Source organism: Cupressus sempervirens, chromosome 9 (assembly GCF_028749045.1).
Source record: "Cupressus sempervirens isolate cs-2001-9-10 chromosome 9, ASM2874904v1, whole genome shotgun sequence".
Lineage (NCBI taxonomy): Eukaryota > Viridiplantae > Streptophyta > Pinopsida > Cupressales > Cupressaceae > Cupressus > Cupressus sempervirens.
In genome coordinates this window covers 684901035-684925100 of record NC_143126.1, presented here as the reverse complement: position 1 = coordinate 684925100, position 24066 = coordinate 684901035, and the positions used below count along the sequence as shown (strand labels likewise).

General features: G+C 35.9%; 1 protein-coding gene across 1 annotated transcript in view; it reads left to right on the top strand.

Annotated features, from left to right (window-relative positions):
- APC7 (tetratricopeptide repeat (TPR)-containing protein) overlaps positions 1–24066 on the top strand; it is a 316090-nt gene that overhangs the window by 107822 nt on the left and 184202 nt on the right. The window contains exon 3 of the mRNA XM_089801665.1: positions 192–242. Within this exon, the coding sequence (XP_089657791.1) occupies positions 192–242 (51 nt within the window). The remainder of the gene's footprint in view (positions 1–191; positions 243–24066) is intronic.

The following is a 24066-nucleotide window of genomic DNA, read 5'->3' as shown; positions in this document are numbered from 1 at the left end:
CCATTGATAATGAAATAAATAGATAATTGCAGGTTGAATGCCTGCTATTCAGAGGAAGACATTATAAGTTATCATTCTGTTGATCTTTTAAGAAGTATTGTTGGTCTTGTTTGGTAGCTATCACCAGTTCTTATTTTAGATGTGAAATTCATCCTATAATGTGGAACAAACTAATTTTTTGTTTCTTTCAGGTGCTCTTTGCAGATGCATTGTATGGAAAGAAGGAATACCGAAGAGCATTGGTAAAATTCTAGATTCTAACATGATTTGTAATTTTCCTCTTCTAGATGTTTGTTTTGTAGTTCTGCAAACCTGCAATATCTAGTTGCTAGCTGTATAGTCTCTAATGTCATTAAAATGCAGGATGGCCTGTGTTCTCTGGGTCATTGATATCTTCTATTGTTGTATCACCCCTGAATTGCAAGCTATGAATGCCAAACTAAACCTTAAATTTTCTAAATAGACAGTAGTGACTGAGTGGAATGCCTGCTTGTGCAAAAGTGCCAATCGAAAATGTCTCTCCAGCCCATACTAGCTCCATGGTTTAACTTTATGTAGGACCTGTGTTAGCAATGAGCAGCAAGTTCAAAGTTTTGAGGAATCAATAACAGTAGATTCACATATAATTGCATTTAGAAATTAGAATAACCTGTTGCTGCTTGATGTAATATATCTGTTTATGATAATGAGAAGTTGATGTTTTGAATGATGATTTATGAAAATCTTCACACATCAATATTGACAATCCTTATGCTAATGCATGCCAATAATTGTCGTTCAAATTTATGTGGACACAAACTAATCAAACTCATACCACTAGCAATTTATCATTGATAGGTATTTCGTCATTACCCAACATGTCTTTATATGCTGTGTATATTTTTCATTTTAATATTACCATCCTTATTGTTCTGGTTATCTTCAACATTATTTGTGTCGTCATCACCTTAGGGATCGTTTTGTCCAATTGAGGGTATGGTTACACTAGTTTTGGAATTGAGAGTGCTAATGCATCACCATAATCAATGAAGTCATAGGTTTTTTGTCTCTCTAGATTTTGTAGGTGAAGTACTTATTCTTTGATCTTGTAGACTTGAATTTAACATTAATTATTTAGTAATTTATAGTTTCTAGGGTTGTTGAGCTTTAGTATCAAAAGTAACAACTTGCACAATATAAGAGTAGTATAGGAAATCTGCATATCACTAACCTCTACCCCTATATATAGCATATTTATACCTTGTATGCCACCCGCGCTGGCTGACTTAACTATTTAAGCTTTTATGAATGATTTTATAATTTAATAAGAGTTTAAGTAGCCACCAACTGACCTTATATAACCCTATGCACAATATAGGATTAAGGACATATCATGTCCCCCATTCACACATGTTGTCATTGACATTGATCAATTGTAGATGCTTCTGCATAAAATCCCATGTGGCAAATTTGACATGTAAATACTTCCATACAATCAACCTCATATTCAACCAGTTAACATCTTGTTTTTTGGTCTCATACACATAGAAGACAACCTAACATTTGTCCCAATTCTACAATAAGGTTAACATAAATTATATGCAATGCAAGGGAAATTTTAGCAGAGTTTCCTCTTGGAAAATAAAAAATACAACCTTACAAAATAGATGTAAGCATAAAAACCTTTAACCCTTGAAATATCCTCCTTATTTTTAAGTTAAAAGGAACAAAGTAAGTGATACAAATCAAAAAATAGATTTGCACATTACACAGTTTGCAGCAATATACAGTCTCAGGGTAACTTGATTTGAATAATCCAATTCATTACACCAGAAATGCTTCTGTTCATTCATTACTTTTTTCTTTAATGCAACCAAATATCCAACATGTCTGCAGGGATGTCCTATCAAAAACAAGTGATAATATCAGATATGAGTTGGCCCCAACACCAGCAAATTATATCTGGGTCTATTCCTTGCTTATACTTGACCCCTATGTACTGCTATGATTGGTTGCTGTAGGCTGGTGGGGTGATAAACTGAATTAGGGCTGCTGGTTGTTGCCTTCTGCTTTGTGTAGGCCCTCCTATTCAGTATGGTGGTAAGATCTGGAGAATACGATGTTACTATAACCTTAAGACAGAGTCTGCCCTGGGCAGCGAAATGAGTTTTCCCTTTGGAATGCTGCCTTAACTCTTATAGATGAAATAATTTCAAAATTTGTTTATGCAGATCTGCAATGAGGTGCAGACAAGCAGCAGGCTATAATAGTAATTTCTGCCATAGCAAACTGCTGTGACTGAGTACATTTCTTCTGCTGTAGACTAGCAACTGTTATTTCAGGTTTCTATGCAGGGCTAGTGCTCAATTTGTTTGCAGATCTCTTCAGCACAAAACCTGTGATTTTTACTCCCTCAGTGTTAGCCTACATGCAATCCTTGATGTAGAACTCTTAAGCTAGGTAAGGTTTTTGCCCTACTTCCAAAATTTCTTACAAGGGGTTTCATCCTACCTCTGAAATTGCTTCTGAAAGGTTTCGTCTTCTCCAGCTTCATAGCTTGAAAATTTAAGGAATTCAGTTTCAATAATCCAATTTACATGCCTTTTAAATTGCTCCAAGATTTGATATTATGTCTGAGATGAAGATAGGGTCCATAAGGCCCAAAATTGGGCGGCTTGTTTTACATTTGAAATTTCAAGTTTATTTTATTTTATATTTTATTATCATACAATTTATATATTTGTATAATCTAAGACTTTGTTTAAAGAAACTTTTTTTATAATAGAAATAATCAATAAAATAATATTGTAATATTTAGTATAATGATCTACTAATATAATTCAGTATAATAATCGTGTTAGTTTTTAGTACATTTTTGTTTTTTGAGTTGTTTAATTAGTTTAGTTACTTTGTATTTTATCTTTAATTCTTGATTGTTTTTGTTATGGAAGGATTTTCTTGTAATTTAAGGAGTATCTCCTGTTTATTAAATATTCAAAATCAATTCTATCAATTATCATTTCATTGTATCAGAGTCCATAGGTTAGTGTTTGACAAATTTCTAATATTCATAGTTGCAATCTAAGTCACAAAGTTCGGGTTCGAGTTCGAGTTCGACTACTATAAAGTTTAGATGAAGTTCGACAAGTCAAAAGTACTGAAATAAATTCAACATTAAATTCACCTTATGTAATTTTCAAAAAATATAAATATATGTTATTAAGATTCAAAATATGAATAAAGTAATATAAGTATAAATAAATTATAAATATAAAAAATATTAATTTTTTAACTTTTAATAATAAATAAACATAAATTATAATATGTAGTTCCATTTTTACTTTGATTATAAAATAAAAATATTACAAATAAAGTAATACAATAATTTTAATAACAAATAAACATAATATTAATGTTTTAATTAAAAATATACATATTCATTTTATTTTATTTACAAATAAACTTAAAACTTTAAATAAATCAAATTAAATAAGCTTAAACTTTGAAATAAATGTCAAACCTGAAAAAAATTCAATAAATTATAATATTTCAAACATTAGTATTAAAATTGTGTAGACTATGTCGATGGGATGAAATGCTGAACATTGCCATAGAGCTACGAGATAGCCTGCAACAGTGCCACTGAGCCACGAGCAGAAGGCGAAGGTTGTGAAATGTTGAACAACAAAAAATATTGAGGAAACACTGTTGAACAACCACCAAACACCATTGAAAAATCATGAACAAAGTGCAATGAAGGTTGGGAAATGATGAACACGAAACATTGGATCAGGAAAGCAATGGCCACCACAACTGATTATTGCAGACAAACATATCAAATATATTTACCCTAGCTCTCCGTTCGTGGAAATATTCAATCAATTGATGCCATTTAGCGAACACAAGGGCCATATTTATTATTTTTTTCTGCCAAAAACCCTAAAAACAACAATCAAAATATATTAAATAGAAATGACTGCAGCTTTATCGCTGTACAAATTTATGGCGAACTTTTCCAAACTTGGAGCAGAAAATTCGGCGAACATTGTGACTTAGGTTGCAATGCCTGAAATTTATTTCTAGAAGTATTTTGTAATGATTTTTTTAATGCAAAATCATGAAGGATTCTAGAAATTTTGAAAAGAATGTTTTACCTTATTTTAACAACAATAAAGCGTTTCCTGATAAACTTAGATTGAGTGTTTTCTGAGTTCGCATTTTGTCAGAAAGAGGGTCTCTGAAGGAGCTTTGTTTTGTTTTTAATGGAAAATTGAGGGTTTTAAAGAGTTTTAGCGTCTTTTCTTGAAAAACAATGTGCAATTTTCACATTGAAAGGTTTTTTGGTTTGTGGGGAGTTCTCTAGGCTTGTCAGTGAAGGTTTCGGGCAGAATCAAAGTTCTTCCTTGCATTCTTTTTATGTCTGACTTTGTTTTTCTGTGAGTTTGTGGGTTTTTTGGATTGCGATTTTTTGCTAATGTTTTGGAACTTTCTGCAACTATCTACAATTGGAAAGCAAGGTTTTTATACTGTTTTTTAATGGTGCAATAGTAATGACCCCTTTTTTATACATTTTTTAAAGGTGCGATAGTAATTGAAATGTGCTAATTAAATAACTTAAAGTCATCAAAAGTGGACCTTTTTCATGTCATTACATGTAAAATCCATGAAAAGTGGATATTCTTCATGCCATTGCACGAAAATTTCAACTTAGATGTACAAAGTCACTAAAAGTGGACCTTTTTGATGCCATTGCATATAAGCTCACTTAAAATATGCAATGACATCAATAAGGTGAGCTTTGCCTTAATATTTATATGCATGTTTTAAAATATGCATTCACCTCCAAAAGGTCAGTTTTTAAAAAATATGCATTCACATCCAAAATGTGAGTTTTTAAAATATGCATACACCTCTAAAAGATGCGTTTTGCACTAAAACTCATGCTCATGCCCTTCTAAAACCCATTTTTGGAGAAAATACATTTAAAGAGTTCTCAAGAACCCATTTTTAGGGATTCTGATTGATTTCCTTCATGGATTTTATTGAAATCTTCTCCAATAGGGTTGTTTTTGCCAATCCATGGGTTTTCAAACAATGAATACAGATTTTTCTTTTTAAAAATCATTATTTTCAGCTTCATTCAAGGGCACGTTTTTGAGGAAATTACCAAATATCTTTATTTTTGGCTCACGTTTTGGCAAGAGGAGTCGTTTTGGCATGTTTGGTGATTTACATTGCATCTTGGCTCATGTTTTGGTGTTTGTGTAAAGTTTCTATAAATTCTGTGTGATCAAACTGAGATAATAACTTCTATGATGTTTGCTGAAGATGATCTTTGTGATTCAGACTTGTATGAAGTAATGTATATAATATAAATATTATTCAGATATGTTTTTGTCTCTGCAAGTATTCGTATAAGGTAGAATTGCTTAAAGGAGCCAACTATATTTCTTTGTGTGTCCTTTATGACAATCAAAGGGCATGTCCCTTGAAGGGACATGACCCTATCTAGGTCGGACCTTAATAGTACTCCCATAATTGGCGCTCAATGGAGAATATGATTTGTAAAGACATTAAGTAACTTAGAGAAGTTTTATCCTTAATAACGACTATCCCTAAAGCGATGCCGATAATGCCTAAGAAGGAAGATATATATATATATTAAGAGGGAGTGCTAAAATTGTATATATATATATATATATATATAATGCTAGATAAGATCTGTGTGATCTGTACAATCAGTTCAGCATGATAATCGAAGTTACAATTTTAGCACTCCCTCTTAATATATATATATATATATATATATAATGCTAGATAAGATCTGTGTGATCTGTACAATCAGTTCAGCATGATAATCGAAGTTACAATTTTAACACTCCCTCTTAACTTGATAATCGTACTGAGAGATAACATATCTAGCAACATCAATTAAGATGAATAAGCATAGATTGATACCTATATCTATCTGAATCTTCTAAGCATGTGGTATCATAGTACTCATGATACTAGCTCATATTAACATCTTGTGATATGACTTATAACTTATACTAGTGGTGACGGTATTGCATTGAATGCAACACACAAGATAAAATCCGAAGAATGATTAAGTTCTTCAGTTATCCAAGTTGTGACTCATAGGTACTGGCAATCTTATATCACAACATGATCCTGAGTTAATACCTACCAGAACACAGGATAAACTTCAGAGAATAATAAAATTCTTCGTTTATTCAAATTGTGATTCATAGGCATAACAATGTCTACATCACAATGTGATCTTGAACTCATCTAGATCTGACAGTAGATCTCTATTGTTCAACACATTATCTAAGAGACCATCGTCTCTCATAATGTATTTTATACAAGTGTTCATTATCTCAGAGATCGTCACCTCTTAGATAATGAATACGAATGGTGGAGCCCATAACAATCAGTAGCCTGACAATAAAAATTAATTTAATAAAAATTTAAAGAATACAAATGTATTACAATTCAACCATACCAAATCTTTTCCTGAAGTGATCTATCTTTGCTCGAGAGAGAGGTTTGGTAAGAATATTTGCTGTCTGATCTGTAGTGCAAATGAATTCTAATTTTAATGTATTCCTATCCACTATATTTGTTACATAATGGTAAGAAATTTCAATATGCTTGGATTTGTCATGAAAAATTGGATTCACGGAAAGCTTGATGAAATTTTGATTATTGCAATGAATGATCGTAGGATTCATGGCTTGACCAAATAGTCGCACAAGTAACTTTCTAAGCCAAACTGCTTCCTGTGAGGCCATTGCTACTTTAATGTATTCGACTTCTATGGAACTTTGTGCTACTGATGACTACTTTCTGCATATCCATGATATCTTTGTTGAGCCTTAAATTGAAACAACATCTTGAAGTGCTTTTCTTGTCAGTAAAGCTTCCAACCCAATCTGAGTTTGTGTACCCATGTAGGTGCAATTCAACTTTTTCATACTTCAGCCCAAGGTTAAGAGTGCGTTTTAAGTATCTCATGATGTGTTTGGCTGCAACTAGGTGAATCTCCTTTGGCTCACACATAAACTGACTTAAGGCATTAACAACTTAGCAAATATCAGGTCTTGCATTTACCAGGTACATAAGGGACCTAATCATTTGTCTGTAAAGAGTAGAATCTATGGAAGGTGATTCTTTTGCTTCTTCCTTAAGGTTATGTAGATTAGTCTCCATTGGAGAAGATATAGGCTTGCAATTCCACATTCCAAATCTTTTCAAGATGTCTAATGTATACTTTCCTTGATTAAGTATGATGCTGTCAGAATTTTTCCATACTTCGAGTCCTAGAAAGTAATGAAGGAGTCCTAAATCTTTCATTTCAAATTCTTTGATTAGATCTGTCTTGCCTTGATCTATGAGATGATCATCACCTATTATTAGTAAATCATCAACATACAGTATCAAAATTATCATATCGTCTTTACCCTTTTTATAATATTGATTTGGATCAGCTTCATTCTTGGAGAATCCTAAGCTGGTGAGATACTTATCAATTCTTTCATACTATGCACTTGGAGCCTGTTTATGCCCATAGAGAGCTTTCTTGAGCCTGTAAACAAAACTTCAGGGTTATGAGTTTCAAATCCTTTAGGTTGCTCCAAATATACCTCTTTTGTAATCTTTCCATTCAGAAATGTTGTTTTTACATTTATCTGATGTACTTTCCATCCTTTTGATGCTGCAATAGCTAGGACTGCTCGTGCAAAGGTGTATCTGGCAACAAGAGCAAAGGTTTCTTCATAATCAATCCCCTCTTTCCGAGAGAACTTGTTGGCTACGAATCTGCCTTTATATTTTTCAATGCTAGGATCAGCAACATGCCTGACTTTAAATATCCACTTAGAAGTAACAACGGATTTTCCTTTAGGTCTTGGAACAATTTTCCAAACATCATTCTTCATAATGTATTGGTATTCTTCTATCATGGCATCCTTCCAAGCTATATGTTTAATAGCATCTGAAACATTGGTTGGTTCTGATTTAGACAAGTCACTCTTGTTTGTTGCATAACTAGAAAATCTTTTGGGTCTTTTTCTTTCTTTGAAGGTTCTAGATGGTGCAGTGGAGTTTTATGCTTCCTCTACTGTCTTAATGGCCCCCCAAAGTGGTCTTTTCTTTGAATTTTGAGTTTCTTCAAGATATAGATTTTGAATTTCATCTTCAATTTCTTCAATGTTCCTCCTCTAAAACTTAAATTCAGTATTTTCTTTAGAACTAGATAAGGGAGAGGGATCTCGAATAGTTAGGGCTCTTTTGAATGCTAAATCTTCTTCAAATATTAGATCTCTACTAAGTTCAATATTTTTTTGACAAGGTATGAAAATCCTATATGCTTTAGATGTTTCATTATACCCAACAAAAATTACTTTCCTCTCGTAGGGTTCTAACTTAGTTCTCTTTTCTTTTCGAACATGTATGTATACTGGTCACTCAAAAATCCTAAAATGACTTATATTAGGTTTAACCTTAGTAAAGACTTTTTCAAGAGTTTTATCTCTCAGGTAGGAGTGAGGACTTCTGCTTTGAATATAGACAGCAGTACAAGAGGTTTCTGCCCAAAGATAATATTCTAAATTTTGATCAAATATCATAGCTGTTGTAGCTTCTATAATTGTTCTATTCTTCTTTTCTGCTACTCCGTTTTGTTGTTGATTATAAGGAATGATATACTCCCTCTTAATTCATGTTTCTTTACAAAACTCTTTAAGCAAATCTGAGGTATATTCCTCTCCATTATCAGCCCTAAGAATTTTAATTTTGTGTCTTGATAAGTTTTTTGTTAAGGTTTTGAATTTTTTAGATCTCTTAAGGATTTATTTTGATTTTTTACATTTTAAGAAGTAAATCCAAGTTTTCCTAGAGAAGTCATCTATAAAAAGTATATAGTACTAGAATCCTCCAAGAGAAGGAACATATATAGGTCTACACAAATATGAGTGGATTAATTCCAAAACATTGTTAGTTTTCCTAGTGCTATCATGAAATGGACTTTTGGTGTTCTTACCCAGAGCGCATCCTTTGCATATGCTTGAGTGATCTTTATTCAGCTTAGGTAAACGAATAACCATTTTCTCCATATTTGATAAGGTTTTGAAATTTAGATCTAAATCATCTCAGATCCTTGAACTAGTTTAGAAATCATAAGGGGAATCAGAGGAAGAATTAGAGACAGAATCAAATGAAGAAGATGAGGAGGAAGAAGGGGAAGTCATGATTATGTCTCCCCGAAGGCCTGCACAAACTCATGCACCATCAATGCATGAAACACTTTTTCTGGATGAGATAAATGACGTGGATTCATTTTTCCACTATTTACACACCTTCTATTCCAGTTTCAGTAGTCGATACATTGGCTATTCCTATTTTTTTAGCCACTCCTCTCATTTTGGCAAATTAACAATATGAACACTTGGGAAATGTGTTTTAAGGATTTTCCAACTCTTACGAAGGGTCAAGTTTCTCAACTTGATACATCTCTGACAGGCTTTGAACTCTTCATGCCAAAATCCTCTTGTCATGCACCTATAAATTTAACTGTGTAGATTGAATCTTGTTCAGTCATGACAGAGATACAATTTGGATCAATGCCAATGGTCTCCACTGTACCTGTTTCCACAGATGGAAGTTTCACCTTGCCTGCATGGTTGAGCAGGACCACAATGAAGAGAAGAAAAGTGGTTGAACCTCTGTATAATCTCCCTGTAAAGAAAAGTAAGTCCAAATCTTTGAAAGATAAGATTGCTACAAGGATCTTAGTTGACTCGGATAAAACAAAGTTTGTAGAAGTTGCTGAGCCACTGGTGGACAAACCTGTTGAAGAACTTACTCGTTTTGATTACAAGTTCACTAAGGTTGAAATTGGGAAATAGTCACGTTTGAGTTGTTTACAAGATGCTCTAGATGCATTAGCTAATGTATCGAACAACAATCGTGAATAATGGGAAAAGAAGATTCAACTAAAATAGGAGGTTTCTCGCCTAAATGAAGTCATTTGGCAACAATCTTCTCAAAGTGTTGTTATTATGTCTCAGCCATCCAAGGAAAGAAAGTTGATTGAAGCCGCCATGTCTTGGATAGGAGAAATCATCTCTGAAGGAGTTCAAGCCATTACAAAAACATTTGCAGTTCTTAGGTGTGTCAAAGAGATGAATGAAATGGAGCAAAATTTGATCTCTTCTTTGACTAAAGAAGCAGATGATTTGAAGGATATCCTCAATGATTGGGATGAAATTTCAAAATTTGATCTATATGCCTTGGTCTCACTTGACATTCTTCCATCATGTGAAATGTTCTTCAGGTATCAAGGACTTATGGGCTACAAAGAAGAAACATTGAGGAAGCTGATTACAAAGTTGCAGGTAGCCCTTGGAGATTGTCAAGGAGTAGAAACATGTGTCACTTGTGACTTGGGACAAATGGAATGTCAGGTTCTTGATGAATGCGGTAATCTCATTGCAGTTGAAAGGACAACTTCTGAATATACAATCAGGATCAATGCTGATTGAGATTCTGAAGATTTGGTTCACACGATTAACCAGTTTCTCTTGTATAAATCCTCAACGAAGCACTTGTTAGATTCTCTGGCAACAAATTCCAAGGTTGTACAATCAACATATGTAGATGAAGTGAGGATAGAGGCCATATCGAAGACAATGAATATTTCTGATCTTGCTACAGTGCATGATGTCATCATCAAGTCGAAGGCACTAAAGAACAATCTGTAAGATTGTTATTTTTGTTTTTTATTTCTTTTTGTAGATCTAAGAGGATGCATTGCATGAAAAAATGTAATTACATGTAATGCGAGCTGCATATGCAATTGCATTTAGCCCAATAATTTGTCTTGTCGTTAGACTACGTCAAAGTTGGTTGAGTTGCTCCCACTTTTTCATCCATCTTTTTCTCAATTCCTGTGCCTATATGAAGGAGTGCCCCCCTCATTGTAAAATCATCTTTTATCTATATTGTATGCAAGAGAGCTCTAAAGAAATTTTGCTACCAGAACTTTGTTTGTGTAGGACTTTTTCGAGAGAAAAGTGAATACAAAGGAGCAATTGAGACTTAACTTTGATTTAGTGAGATTGTTACTTGTGTGAATTAGAAGCTTTGTCTGTAATTCACATACACTATCTTTGATCAATGTTATCTTGTGTTCTTGTTAATTGAGTATAAAAAGAGTTAAGAAGCAATTGGAGCCGTAGCTTTGACAAAGAGAAATTGTGGAAGTATATAATTGGAAGCTTGTCTGTAGCTTGTATTTTCTTCTTTATTCACAAAATGGTTAAGATATCTTTACTTATAGAAGTCTTTGTGCCCTATTAGTAAAGCTTTTTCCATATAGAAGTATGACTGGACTTAGAGCCAAATCGATACACTTTCAGCTAGGCTTTGAGTTAGTGTTGGTTTATCAGTATTACCGTTTTCAGCTTTAGATAGAAGTGTAGGTAGAGATTTCAACTTGCCTATTACTCGCTCCACGGGTAAGTGGATTCTTTCCTGAAAGATAAGAGGAAAGAATATTAGTAACACCCCTTTTACAAAATCTCTTGACTTGTTGCTTAGCTTGAATCGATCCAAGGAATGGTGAGAAGGGGGAGCCTTTCCTTTAAGGTAGGAGAGACTCTGTCTCACACGCTGTGGCTAATTATCCTATTTTGTGATTGGATTTTTACTCAAAACTGTTGGTTGCAAAATATCCACCCGATAGGTATCTTGTTACTCTTGAGAGACAATGCTTCATACATCACTTCTAGGATACCAAGACCAAGGTGTCCCTTTAGACTCATCGGTCAAATTGAGTATCCTCTACGGTTCTACTGTCTGGGGGACCTCTCTCCTTGAGTCCGACTGGGCTTTAGTTGAGAGTCCAAACCCTTCTGCTTAGATGTATCATCAGATGTCACCGATCTACCCTCAATAGTTTCTGCTTCGCTGAGTTCAGTGCTCACTCTTTGAGGCTTATGACCATCTTTGATTTGGTTTGGTTTATTCATCGGCTTTGGGGTTTCATAGACTCCTTTGAGGGTCATCACAGATACTCTTGCTTGGCCTATTATTCTTCAGAGGTGATTGCGGGGCCCGTTCCCTCTAGCAGGGCCCATTACTGGTTTTCCCAAGCCTCTGCCCTTCTTGGTTTGATTGGGGTGTTGATGGACTATCTTCTCTCGTTCCAGTTTTCTCTAGGTGCCTCGTCTCACCTCCTTCCCTCTTTTAGGAGTTGAATGGGTTCTTTAGGGCTGACATCTATGTTAATGCAATAGGTTCTCTGTAATAACCCCAATAGGTTATAACTTCTTCAAACACCAAAAATCTTTATACTTCAGTTGTTTGACATTTCGTCAAACACTTTGCAAGCAAGCTCTGATACCACTGTAATAACCCCAATAGGTTATAACTTCTTCAAACACCAAAAATCTTTATACTTCAGTTGTTTGACATTTCGTCAAACACTTTGCAAGCAAGCTTTGATACCACTGTAATGACCCCCCCTCAAATCTGCCCTCAAAAAATGCTGATGAAAGCTCAAGGAATTTCATCAAACAATTCACATGCAAGGGACGTATGACTGAAATAGTATTTCAGCTAGCTTCAAATGACTTTTTCTTCAATTTGCATCAATGAGAATCTTGTGCTAGAAGACTACAATGGACTACACAATGACCTAACATGAGTGTGCTACTAATTTTGACAATATTCAGTGCATATATATGATCTAAGCATGAGAAAAGAACACCTACAACCAACTGACATTTTTACAAACAGTTGGTATGCAAACTAACTAGCTGATAAATAATGATATTAAATTGCTTAAATAACACCAGCAACTATTATCTTCTTAATTGCAATGAAAAATAGAATGCTCATGAAATATGGCCAAGACTTTGGCATTTACATGGATTACAAAATGACAATGTTGGTATAATGCACACTTACAGCTGAAAACTTATAACACCCTAAAAAACAATACTAACAAAGAACCTGGTTGTAGATGGTTGTAATAATTTCTTTCAATGCTGCCCCTTCTGCTTTGCTTTTTTCGAACTGCTTTTTCGGCCTGCTTTTTCGGTTCTACTTTTTCAGACTGCTTTTTCGTATCCGCTTTTTCAGCTTGCTTTTTCAGTTCCGCTTTTTCGGATTGCTTTTTCGTACCCGCTTATTCAGTCTTCTTTTTTGGTTCTGCTTTTTCGGATTGCTTTTTCGAATTGCTACTATGTTGAATCTCGAGACCATATCTTTCAATGGCGTCAAGATTTTCAGCTTGAAGGGATTTCGTCTTTCAAACTATTGAGACATAATCTCCAGAAAATTCTCCAATTTCTTTGATATTTCCAAGCATCAATAAAAGAAGCTCTTCTATTTCTTTTATAGTGTTCTCACAAGGGCTCAATCTTTCGTTTTCTCAATGTGGGATAAAACATCACTCCCTTTTATGTAACTTATGTCTCCAATATGTTGTAACAGATCTTATCAATGATAAACAAGTCTTCTTGCAAATTTTAAACAATTACCATCGACATACCGCTGCCACTGGATGTCCGACCATATCCAAGATGACTTACTATAAATAGTAAGTATGCCCAAAGTTGCCTCAAAACCCCTCAGAAAGACCTGCAACTAAAACTATCTAGGCCAAATGGCCTCTAAGTCCCTTTAATATCCTGGTTAGCCTACGAGACCGTGGGGAAATAGGCTAACGACAACATCATGCTATGAATGCTAAAAAGGGGACATTACAGTCCGCCCTTCCCAAAATTGCTTGTCCCCAAGCAATGGTCGAACAATAACCCAATCAATCCACCTGGATGCCAAATGTAGTCATGAACTATACTGCTGTCAGTCAATATAGGCTCCTGGAACAAGTTTTGAAAATTAACTAAGAGGAATCCATAATCAAATTGATAATTACAGCTCAACCAAACTCCAAAATCACAACTGCCACAGTTAGAAACCCACAAGACACAAACTCTTAGAACATCAGAACCCAAGTAAAGTGGACAAATCAAGCTGCCAACATAGTAAATACCATCAACGCATCCCACTGGCCTATACGGATTGTATAATCCAACTCTGCAACAATGGTGAACGCTCCCGAATGAAACTGCACCAAGTATGGAGAATCCACACATTGCACAACTCCTGCAGTCAACACAACTCTGCAGATCACCGACCACTGTCTCATAACCATAACTCCCATGCACCGCTGATGGTGAAAAGACATCACAAGATAAACAGCAAGAAATGGAACCCAAACCAAATTTGCCTGCCATCAACTCCTCAACACAAGGATCAAATGCTAACTGATGTACATACCTTGCAGTATAATGCTGATAAAAAGAACCAACCTCAGTCAACAACTTAACATGAACAACCCACTGTGACTGATCACCAGTTAAGTCAGGAGATGTCATAGCCAAAGGCGTAGAATCAATAACAACAACCGCTAAAGCATCACTCCCAAACTCCTGCTCTAAGTCATGTATTATCAAGCTGTCTACCGCAGAACCTATCGCCATGTCATGCCCATCACAACTCTCATCCCGAGGCGTCAAATCGTCCCATAACTGATGTCAAGCACTAGGAACCAAAGTACATCTCTGTATCATCATCTCATCAACATGGTCATCAAAGGTAAATGGATGAGCATACCTCATAGTGTAATGCCGATAGAATGCGCCAATCTTAGTGAGTGGCTCAGACTGCAATCGATCATTAACCATGTTGGAACTGACTACTACCTCCGAAGACATCGCCAAGGGAGTAGTATTACTAGCACGAACCATGCCAATTGCCGGCTCACCAATATCACACATGATCTTTGATACAACATCTCTAGTCTCCGTGCCATCAGTACTAGAGGCCACCACCATGTCAGGCATACCACAACAATCTGTTGCAGCGCCCAACTCAACTGATCCTGACTCTAGTGGGAACGAACCCGATATGCCAATGTTAGTATTAAGGATGGATGCATTCCCATCTCCACTGTCTTTGAAAATCTCGACCATGGACATCCTCGGATCAGCAGACACTATAGCTTGTGACTGTACAGAATCTGGTAAAGACTGCAGTCGCTCTAACTCCACGGTCACCTTAGCTAAATGAAATTGTGACTCCTCGAAAGCCAACTGTGTACTCTCAAGAATCTCAGAAGTCACCTCGAGCTGCTGAGTAAGCTCACCCACCTCATCTTCCTTGGCCAATAATGCTTCGTATGTTGTACTCCCCGACTCCATAAGATAATCTCTGTCGGCTACCCATTGCATATAATTCTGTCTCAGAATTCGAATAGCCTCCCATGAAGAGTGGATCTCTGTCAAGGAAAGATAACTGCCTCCCTGCTCATCACTAGTAGGAGAACCCCATCCATAAACTGCTAACAACTGGCGAGCAGCATCAAAATGTTCGCACGCAATAGCAATGTCTCGCTTGCCAACTCTCAGCTGACTAGACACATGATTGTGCCGATTGGTCGAACTACTATACTCTATCCCTGGTACACTGTCCAAAGGAGTAACCTCAGAATAGCTATCATCTGTAATACGTAGATCTTGGGACTCTCCTGTAAACTCTGTCATCTTTGAGAAATCATCAACATGTGACCTGACTGTAAAAGAAAACTGAGTCCTTGCTATATGCGCTAACTCCTGAACTGAGCTCACCTCAAGACAAAGCTCGTCCACATGTCTCTCAGAATCCTGGAGAGCCAACTTCATTGCCTCCATGCCTTCCTTGATCTGCTGTAAGTCGTCACAAGAAGAAACTGTTGTGACTCCTTTCTGTCTCTCCTGTAGTTGAATCATCCAAATCTGATTCTCAATCAATCCATGTATCCTATCGTGATGAGATAAAGCCATGACAATATTCCTGTCCCTTGTATTCAGCTGGCGTGGCAAACCAAGTAAAGAGCTACTAGCCTCTATCTCATATGAAGAAGCATCCAACTGTGCCTGATACTCACTTTCTGCAAAGTCCTGAATGCTCACTTTCTGATGAACTGTACTATCCTCAAACATGACAGTATCCTCAACTGCTGTATCTTCATCTAGCCCAACTGTACTGGAATCACTATCTGTGTCAATCGCACAATCCGGTGTGCCTGTGATATCACGTTCTGGCTCAACCTGTACAACATCTGTAACCCCTTCTACCTGTTAAGATGATGCAGATAAACCATTACCTGAAGACATGCTAATGTCTCCCTGTATCGAATCAGCATGTCTGTTAAACTCCTCATACAAGTTTTTGCACTTCATAGGGAAGGTATGATCCTTAGGCCTATCAAAACCTTCAATCAGTCTCTCCTTAAACTCCATATATGAGGTAATGTGTGCATGACCCATAGTGACCATACCATGATGCCACCACTTGTGTGCTAACCCATCCAGGTGAATGAAGGCAAATGCCTAGAGAAGAGAGAGAGAGTGTTGGAGCAAAAGTAGCTCAATACAATAACATCAAGTGCTAAGAGTGTAGAAGAAAGAAGGAGGAGCATCTTTTATATAGAGATGAGAGAGGAGTTGCATTTGTAACTCCGATTTCTATGAATGCCACATTCATAATAGGTGTGTGCAAAGTGTCACAATCCTCTTAAGGAGGATAAACTAAATAAAGAAATAAACAAGAGTTGTCCTTACATGTGGAATAAAGGACAAACAATGACATGTCCTCCACATGTGTACAAGAGGACAAACTACATTTAGGGACCCTTGGAATATCCCAATTAATATATCCAAGGAAAGATTAACCTTTCTAACAGTGTCTAATATCTATAAGAATCTTTCCTTTCCCTGATCTGGACTAATAGACATGTTGTCATATATTTTTTTCTCTCTCTCTAGCTATTGCAAATAAGACCTCCACAGGATGGCAGGACTTATAGCTCTGATACCACTGTAATAACCCCAATAGGTTATAACTTCTTCAAACACCAAAAATCTTTATACTTCAGTTGTTTGACATTTCGTCAAACACTTTGCAAGCAAGCTCTGATACCACTGTAATAACCCCAATAGGTTATAACTTCTTCAAACACCAAAAATCTTTATACTTCAGTTGTTTGACATTTCGTCAAACACTTTGCAAGCAAGCTCTGATACCACTGTAATGACCCCCCCTCAAATCTGCCCTCAAAAAATGCTGATGAAAGCTCAAAGAATTTCATCAAACAATTCACATGCAAGGGACGTATGACTGATATAGTATTTCAGCTAGCTTCAAATGACTTTTTCTTCAATTTGCATCAATGAGAATCTTGTGCTAGAAGACTACAATGGACTACACAATGACCTAACATGAGCGTGCTACTAATTTTGACAATATTCAGTGCATTTATATGATCTAAGCATGAAAAATGAACACCTACAGCCAACTGACATTTTTACAAACTGTTGGTATGCAAACTAACTAGCTGATAAATAATGATATTAAATTGCTTAAATAACACCAGCAACTATTATCTTCTAAATTGCAATGAAAAATACAATGCTCATGAAATATGGCCAAGACTTTGGCATTTACATGGATTACAAAATGATAATGCTGGTATAATGCACACTTACAGCTGAAAATTTATAACACCCTAAAAAGCAATACTAACAAAGAACCTGGTTGTAGATGGTTGTAATAATTTCTTTCAATGCTGCCTCTTCTGCTTTGCTTTTTTCAAACTGCTTCTTCGGTTCTGCTTTTTCGGACTGCTTTTTCGTATCCGCTTTTTCAGCCTGCTTTTTCGGTTCCGCTTTTTCGGACTGCTTTTTCGTACCCGCTTTTTCAGCCTGCTTTTTGGGTTTCGCTTTTTCGGACTACTTTTTCGTATCTGCTTTTTCGAATTGCTACTATGTTGAATCTCAAGTTCATATCTTTCAATGGCATCAAGATTTTCAGCTTGAAGGGATTTCGTCCTTCAAACTATTGAGACATAATCTCCAGAAAATTTTCCAATTTCTTTGATATTTCGAAGCATCAATAAAAGAAGCTCTTCCATTTCTTTTATAGTGTTCTCACAAGTGCTCAATCTTTCGTTTTCTCAATGTGGGATAAAACATCACTCCCTTTTATGTAACTTATGTCTCCAATGTGTTATAAAATAAAGAGGACTCTTTTAATTTAAATATTTTCCACAAACTATAGTCTATGCATTAATAAAGTTAAATATTTAAATTTAACTTTATAAAATAGCTTTATCAATGCATAACAAATCTTATCAATGATAAACAAGTCTTCTTGCCAATTTTAAACAATTACTATCGACATACCGCTGCCACTGGATGTCCGACCATATCCAAGATTACTTACTATAAATAGTAAGTATGCCCAAAGTTGCCTCAAAACCCCTCATAAAGACCTGCAATTGAAACTATCTAGGCCGAATGGCCTCTAAGTCCCTTTAATGTCCTGGTTAGCCTACGGGACAGTGGGGAAATAGGCTAACGACAACATCATGCTATGAATGCTAAAAAGGGAACATTACATCCTCTGAAAGAATAAATTGTATATCCAGATTGTAATAAAATATGTAACTTGATCTCAGATTTGTGGATTGCAAATCTTCAATTTAGAATAGTACTTGATGCGTGGAGAATCTTCTACTTGAATGATAATGGATAATTGTTTGTCAATTTTTTTGCAAGAGGAATAGATCACTGGGACTGCATATATGACTTGTGATTGGTATATTTAGTTCCCACCGATACATGATAATATATATATATATATATATATATATATTCAATGAATAGTCATGTCCCTGTAGGGGCATGACTCTACATGGCCAAATGCCACATAGACATGACCCTACGTGAGCATAACTACCACTTAATAACAATGTAATATCAATGTTAAAGATCGGAGGCAGTAAAGCCCATGTAGAGTCATGACCCTACGCGAGCATAACTAGCACTTAACAAGAATGTAATACCAATGTTAGAGATTGGCGGCAGTAATCACGCTTAATACATATGATAACCAATGTATAAATCCCAATAAGGATCAGTGATAGCAATATGATTAATTACAAGTGAAAACCAATTAGAATCAGTGACAATGATAGTAATTCCACTGACACACACACACACACACACACACACATATATATATATATATATATATGTATGCACATGTGTATATATATGTGTGTCTATATATATATATATATATAGTTATATGTATTTGTTATTGTTTCCTTCAATATAATCATAAGATTAGATTCAAATGTTTAGTATTACTTTGACTGAATCATAAGATCAGATTTGACGAGTCTGACCAGGACTCTGTGAGTCCGAGCTAGAGTTGCCCTTTCCGAGGCAATTGGCCTCTGGACTCGGACTTGGCCTAGTCCTGACAGAGTCCACGTGGACTCGTTGAGTCCAGGGACTCGCCAGACTCGCCGAGTCCCGAGCCTAGGACTCTCGCCGGCGGCAAACACTTAAAAGTGCATAAAAAACATAAAAAACCTTGACTTAAGTTGGACTTTTCCGGTTCTTATAACATCTAGTTGACTGAAAAAGGTCATTCCACCATTTTCTTATGGTCACAAGAGAGAGAAAAGTGTTAGAGAAGAATATTGGGGTTTTGAAAGAGAAATCAACAAACTAGTTGGCTCTCCCGTATCGATTGTTGATGGTTTGTGGAACTTTGTATCTTGCACTGAAGCATTGAGAGGAGCTTAAGAAAGCATTTGGAGGAGTCTTCTACAGACTTGCATTTCCATTGTTTGACTTTATGCAAATTTGAAGAGGTAAGCAACAAGTTGCATTTCTTTGTATTGTTTCGTAATATGTTTTAAACTTTTACATTCATATTTTTTACTTCTCATTTTGTTTACATTTGTCTAGTCTTTGCTTTTGCTATCTACTATTTAGAATCTAGATTTATTCTAATTTATGTTGATGACAAAGTAAGAAGGCCCTAAAGTTTAAAAATTTGATTTGATGCTAATTTTTTCTATTTATAATATATTCATATTGCAGAAGGCTAGTAGCAAACACATTGAAATTTGACATAATGCCTCAGGGTGAGGGAAGTGGAACTAGGCTTTCATTTAACTTTGATGCAGACCGAAGTGTAATAGCAAGGGATAGGGCTTGGAAACATGCCATCCAGGGGCACAAAAAGGGAGTTGTTACATGTTGGCATTGCGGTGTAGTATACAATGGCGGAGGAATGAATAGATTGAAGTATCACGTAGCACATATAGCTAGGCGTGATCTTAAAAAATGCAAAGATGTACCCCAAGATGTTATTTACATGCTAACTTTTCTAGAGGAAAAAATGGAGAAAAAAGAATTGAAAAAGAAGCAACAAGAAGAAATGGCACAACAAGCCCAACAGGGATCTTCTAGTTTTCGCTGTCCATTATCCCCTACGCAACTTATGGAAGCCACTACTTTGACAAGCTTGACCATTGGGCCTTGCATTCGTAAGCAAAGATCGACACTTAATTGCATGTTTGTTTCACACATGGCTCTAGGTGCACAACCATCGCTTGAGAGCATAGGTTGAAACAAGGAGAAGCATGATATGCAAAATTGGAACTTGGAGACTTCTTCATCTAGAACAACATTTCATTCAATGTAGCAAAGTATTTATTTATTTAAATTTAAATTTATGTCTTCTCTTGCTTTCAAAGTTTTAACTTTCAACTTTCATTAGACATTAAAATGCTTATTTTGTTTATTTTAATTTGTATTTTGTTTTCAAATTTATTTATAATATACTAACTTGTTTAATTTTAAATTTTATTTAATTTGTTTTAGGTCCTGTTATTGGCAAATTGGAATCGATGTTGTTACTGACAAGCTAGGAGGCCCTATTTTGAACCAGAGGGTGGCTAATGTAGAAGGTGCAATCAAGGAGTAGTGTGAGGTGTGGAAGACGGAGGGTTGCATTATCACGATTGATGGTTGGACTAATAGGAGTAGAACACTCTTCAACTTTCTTGTCTCCTCATTTGGTAATTGTATTTAGAATCTTAGACATTAAAATTTTAGAAGTAGAACTTGTACTGATTAAGTTTATAAATTATGATTCATCATTAATCATTATACTAATTTGTTTTTTTTTCTTCGGGTGCCACGGTTTTTTTGAAATCAATTGATGCCTCAGGAAAACAAAGAATGCTAAAAATCTTTGTGAGGAAATGGATGAAGTGATAAAGGACGTGGGTGAGGAGAATGTGGTGTAGATAGTTACAAATAATGCAACAAATTATGTTGCTGCAGGAATGCTTCTTATGGAGAGACACCCTCACATATTTTGGACCCCTTGTGCTGCTCACTGCATTGACCTCATGTTAGATGATCTACAATTATAGAGTAAGGAAGGAGTGTATGCAAATTCATATATAATCATATATGGGTCCTCAACCTCATGAGGAAACACAATGAGCAAAAGGAGTTGTCTCGTCTAGGGGTCACTAGATTTGCAACCAATTTTCTCACATTGAAATCTTTGCTTGATTCAAAGGTAAGTTTGAGACGCATGTTTGTTAGTGAGGAGTGTATTGCATCATCCTACACAAAGACTACTGTAGGGATTGATGCAGCTGATCACGTTTTTGACAAGGCTTCTTTTTGGACACCGATTGCTGATATTGTGATGATAATTTTCCTTTTTGTCCTCATTTCAACTTTATTTAGTTTATGAAATTATGTTATAAATTATTGTTCATTTTTTAAACAAAAATCTTAAAGCTGATTATTTCTCTTCCAAATTTCATAATGATTATAGTTTGTAAAGCTGCTTGTTGTTCTCCTATGAACTGTTGATGGACAGAAGCCCTCAATGGGCTACATTTATGAGGGCATGGATAGGGTGAAGGAGGCCATTTGCTCTTTTTTGGCAAGAAATCGAGATAGGTATGGGCCTATATGGGATGTCATTGATAGTTGTTGGCACAATCTACTTCACAGGCCTATACATGCAGCAACCTACTTCGTTAATCCAGCCTACCAATTCAGCCCGCATTTTAAGGTCGACGATGAGGTGTGGAGCGGCCTCTACGATGTTGTAGAGAGAATGTCACCTAATTCAAGAGTTGGAACGATTGTAGTCCGTGAGATTGAGTTTTTTAAGAAAGCTCAAGGGGACTTATTTGCACTGGAGTTGTGAAAGAAAAATAGAACAAAATTGTTTCCTGGTAAAAATCTTTGATTCTACATCCTAATTTCTAATTCCATTACCATTTTAATTTGATAAATTCAAAGTTATTGATATGATTTAAAATTTTCTTGTTTCAGAAGCATGGTGGGAGATGTTTGGCACAAAGGTGCCAAATTTATAGAGGATTGTGATTCGCATCTTGAGCCAGCCATCTAGTGCATCAAGATGCAAACATAATTGGAGTCTATTTGAGCACATACACTCAAAGAAGTGCAATGGGTTGGCAGTGAAAAAATTGAATGATCTTGTCTTTGTTCACTACACTGATACATCATTGATTGTATTAGAGAATGTTGATCCTCATGCAGAGTGGAACACAAAGATGGCTGATCTTGTCTTCAGTGATGAAGATGGGGAGTGGGTAGATCAGGTGGATCGGGAGGCTGAAGCAGTAGCGATGGTAGTCGAGGAGGCTAGAGCGTGAATAGACAGAGTGTAGGACCCTGGGGCTAGGAGTGATGGATTTGAGTGTGATGATGAGAATTATGTGGATGAGGATGAGGATGAGGATGAAGACAATGTTCAAGCTCAGCCTCAGACACGGGGAGAGAAGATGGCTCTATAGTCTTCCATGACTTCTCTTAGGTGCACTCGTAGGAGGACATAGACTACTATGAGTCTTAGTCTTCTAGTTGTTATTTTGATTAATGTTTTGAACTTTTGATACCATGGATTTTGTAATTCATGAATATTGTAGACATTTGAGTCTTTGACACTGGAGTGACACTATGTTTATTACTTTAAGTTTATACTTTATAGTTTATAGCTTTATATTGTGTTATTTAGTTTTTTTTCTTCAAAAATTCACTTTTATACTTATGTGATCTATGCAAAATTGTGTATGTATATTAAGTAGCTTCTATCTATCTCAATTATTGTGTATTTGATCTTAATTGACTAAAAGATGCATGAAACAATCTTAAAATCCTTAAAAATCTTTGAATTTCATGGGTTTTTCAAATTTTTGAGTCTGGTTGCTGAGTCCGAGTCGGAGTCGAATTTTGACTTTCCAAGTCAGAGGCAAGTCCGAGTCCCATAACTATGCTACAAACTAATTGACTAACTTGAAAATAAGTTACTTAGATGACCGTTATAATAAATATTAAAGTACTATATCAATGCCCTTCCTCATTGGTCAGTGAACTAACTACACTAAAGAAGACTTAACATAATCGGCAAGTCATCTAGGCATGATTCCTCCTATTCAAATAGTTTTGCAGCATGAGGCTGCCTCTAAGACTTTCCCTGCTTGTACTTCTGAACGACCAACCTCTTTCTACAAAACTTCTACACATTACAAAGTACAAAGCAAAATTGTGTGCTTGCCATCCTAATATTGGGGTACAAAGTCTTCCCTATCCTAATCTAGAGACATGAAAACCAATATCAGCTTCTTAATAACCACAATTTTGTGAAAAAGCATCAAAAGTAGTTATAAAAAGGCACCATGATTTTCTGGAAAAACATCAAGCCCTTCTTAGCCGACTGGATGGCTCCAGCGGTATTTTGTATTTTGTAGCCGACGGTCCGGCGGTGTTTTTGTATTCTGTAGCCGACGGTCCGGCGGTGTTTTTGTATTCTGTAGCCGACGTCGTCGGTAAATAGTTTGTAGCGGATAGAGTAATTGTTGCCGACGGACTCTTTTGGGAAGGTTCGGCGGTAATATTTATATCCCGTCTGGGATCATTGTAAAGCATCATTCACTTACTATTGCAAATATTATTTTGCGATTCATGGTCATTGTCTGTATGTGTTGATTTCTTTACCTGTATGGTAAACATTTGGCGCCGTTGCCTTATGAATCTGGAAGGTGGGAGGAATGAAGATTAATGTTAAATCAGCTTAACAAAGATCGGAATAAAGCGAAGGGAAAAGATGGGATCCATACTG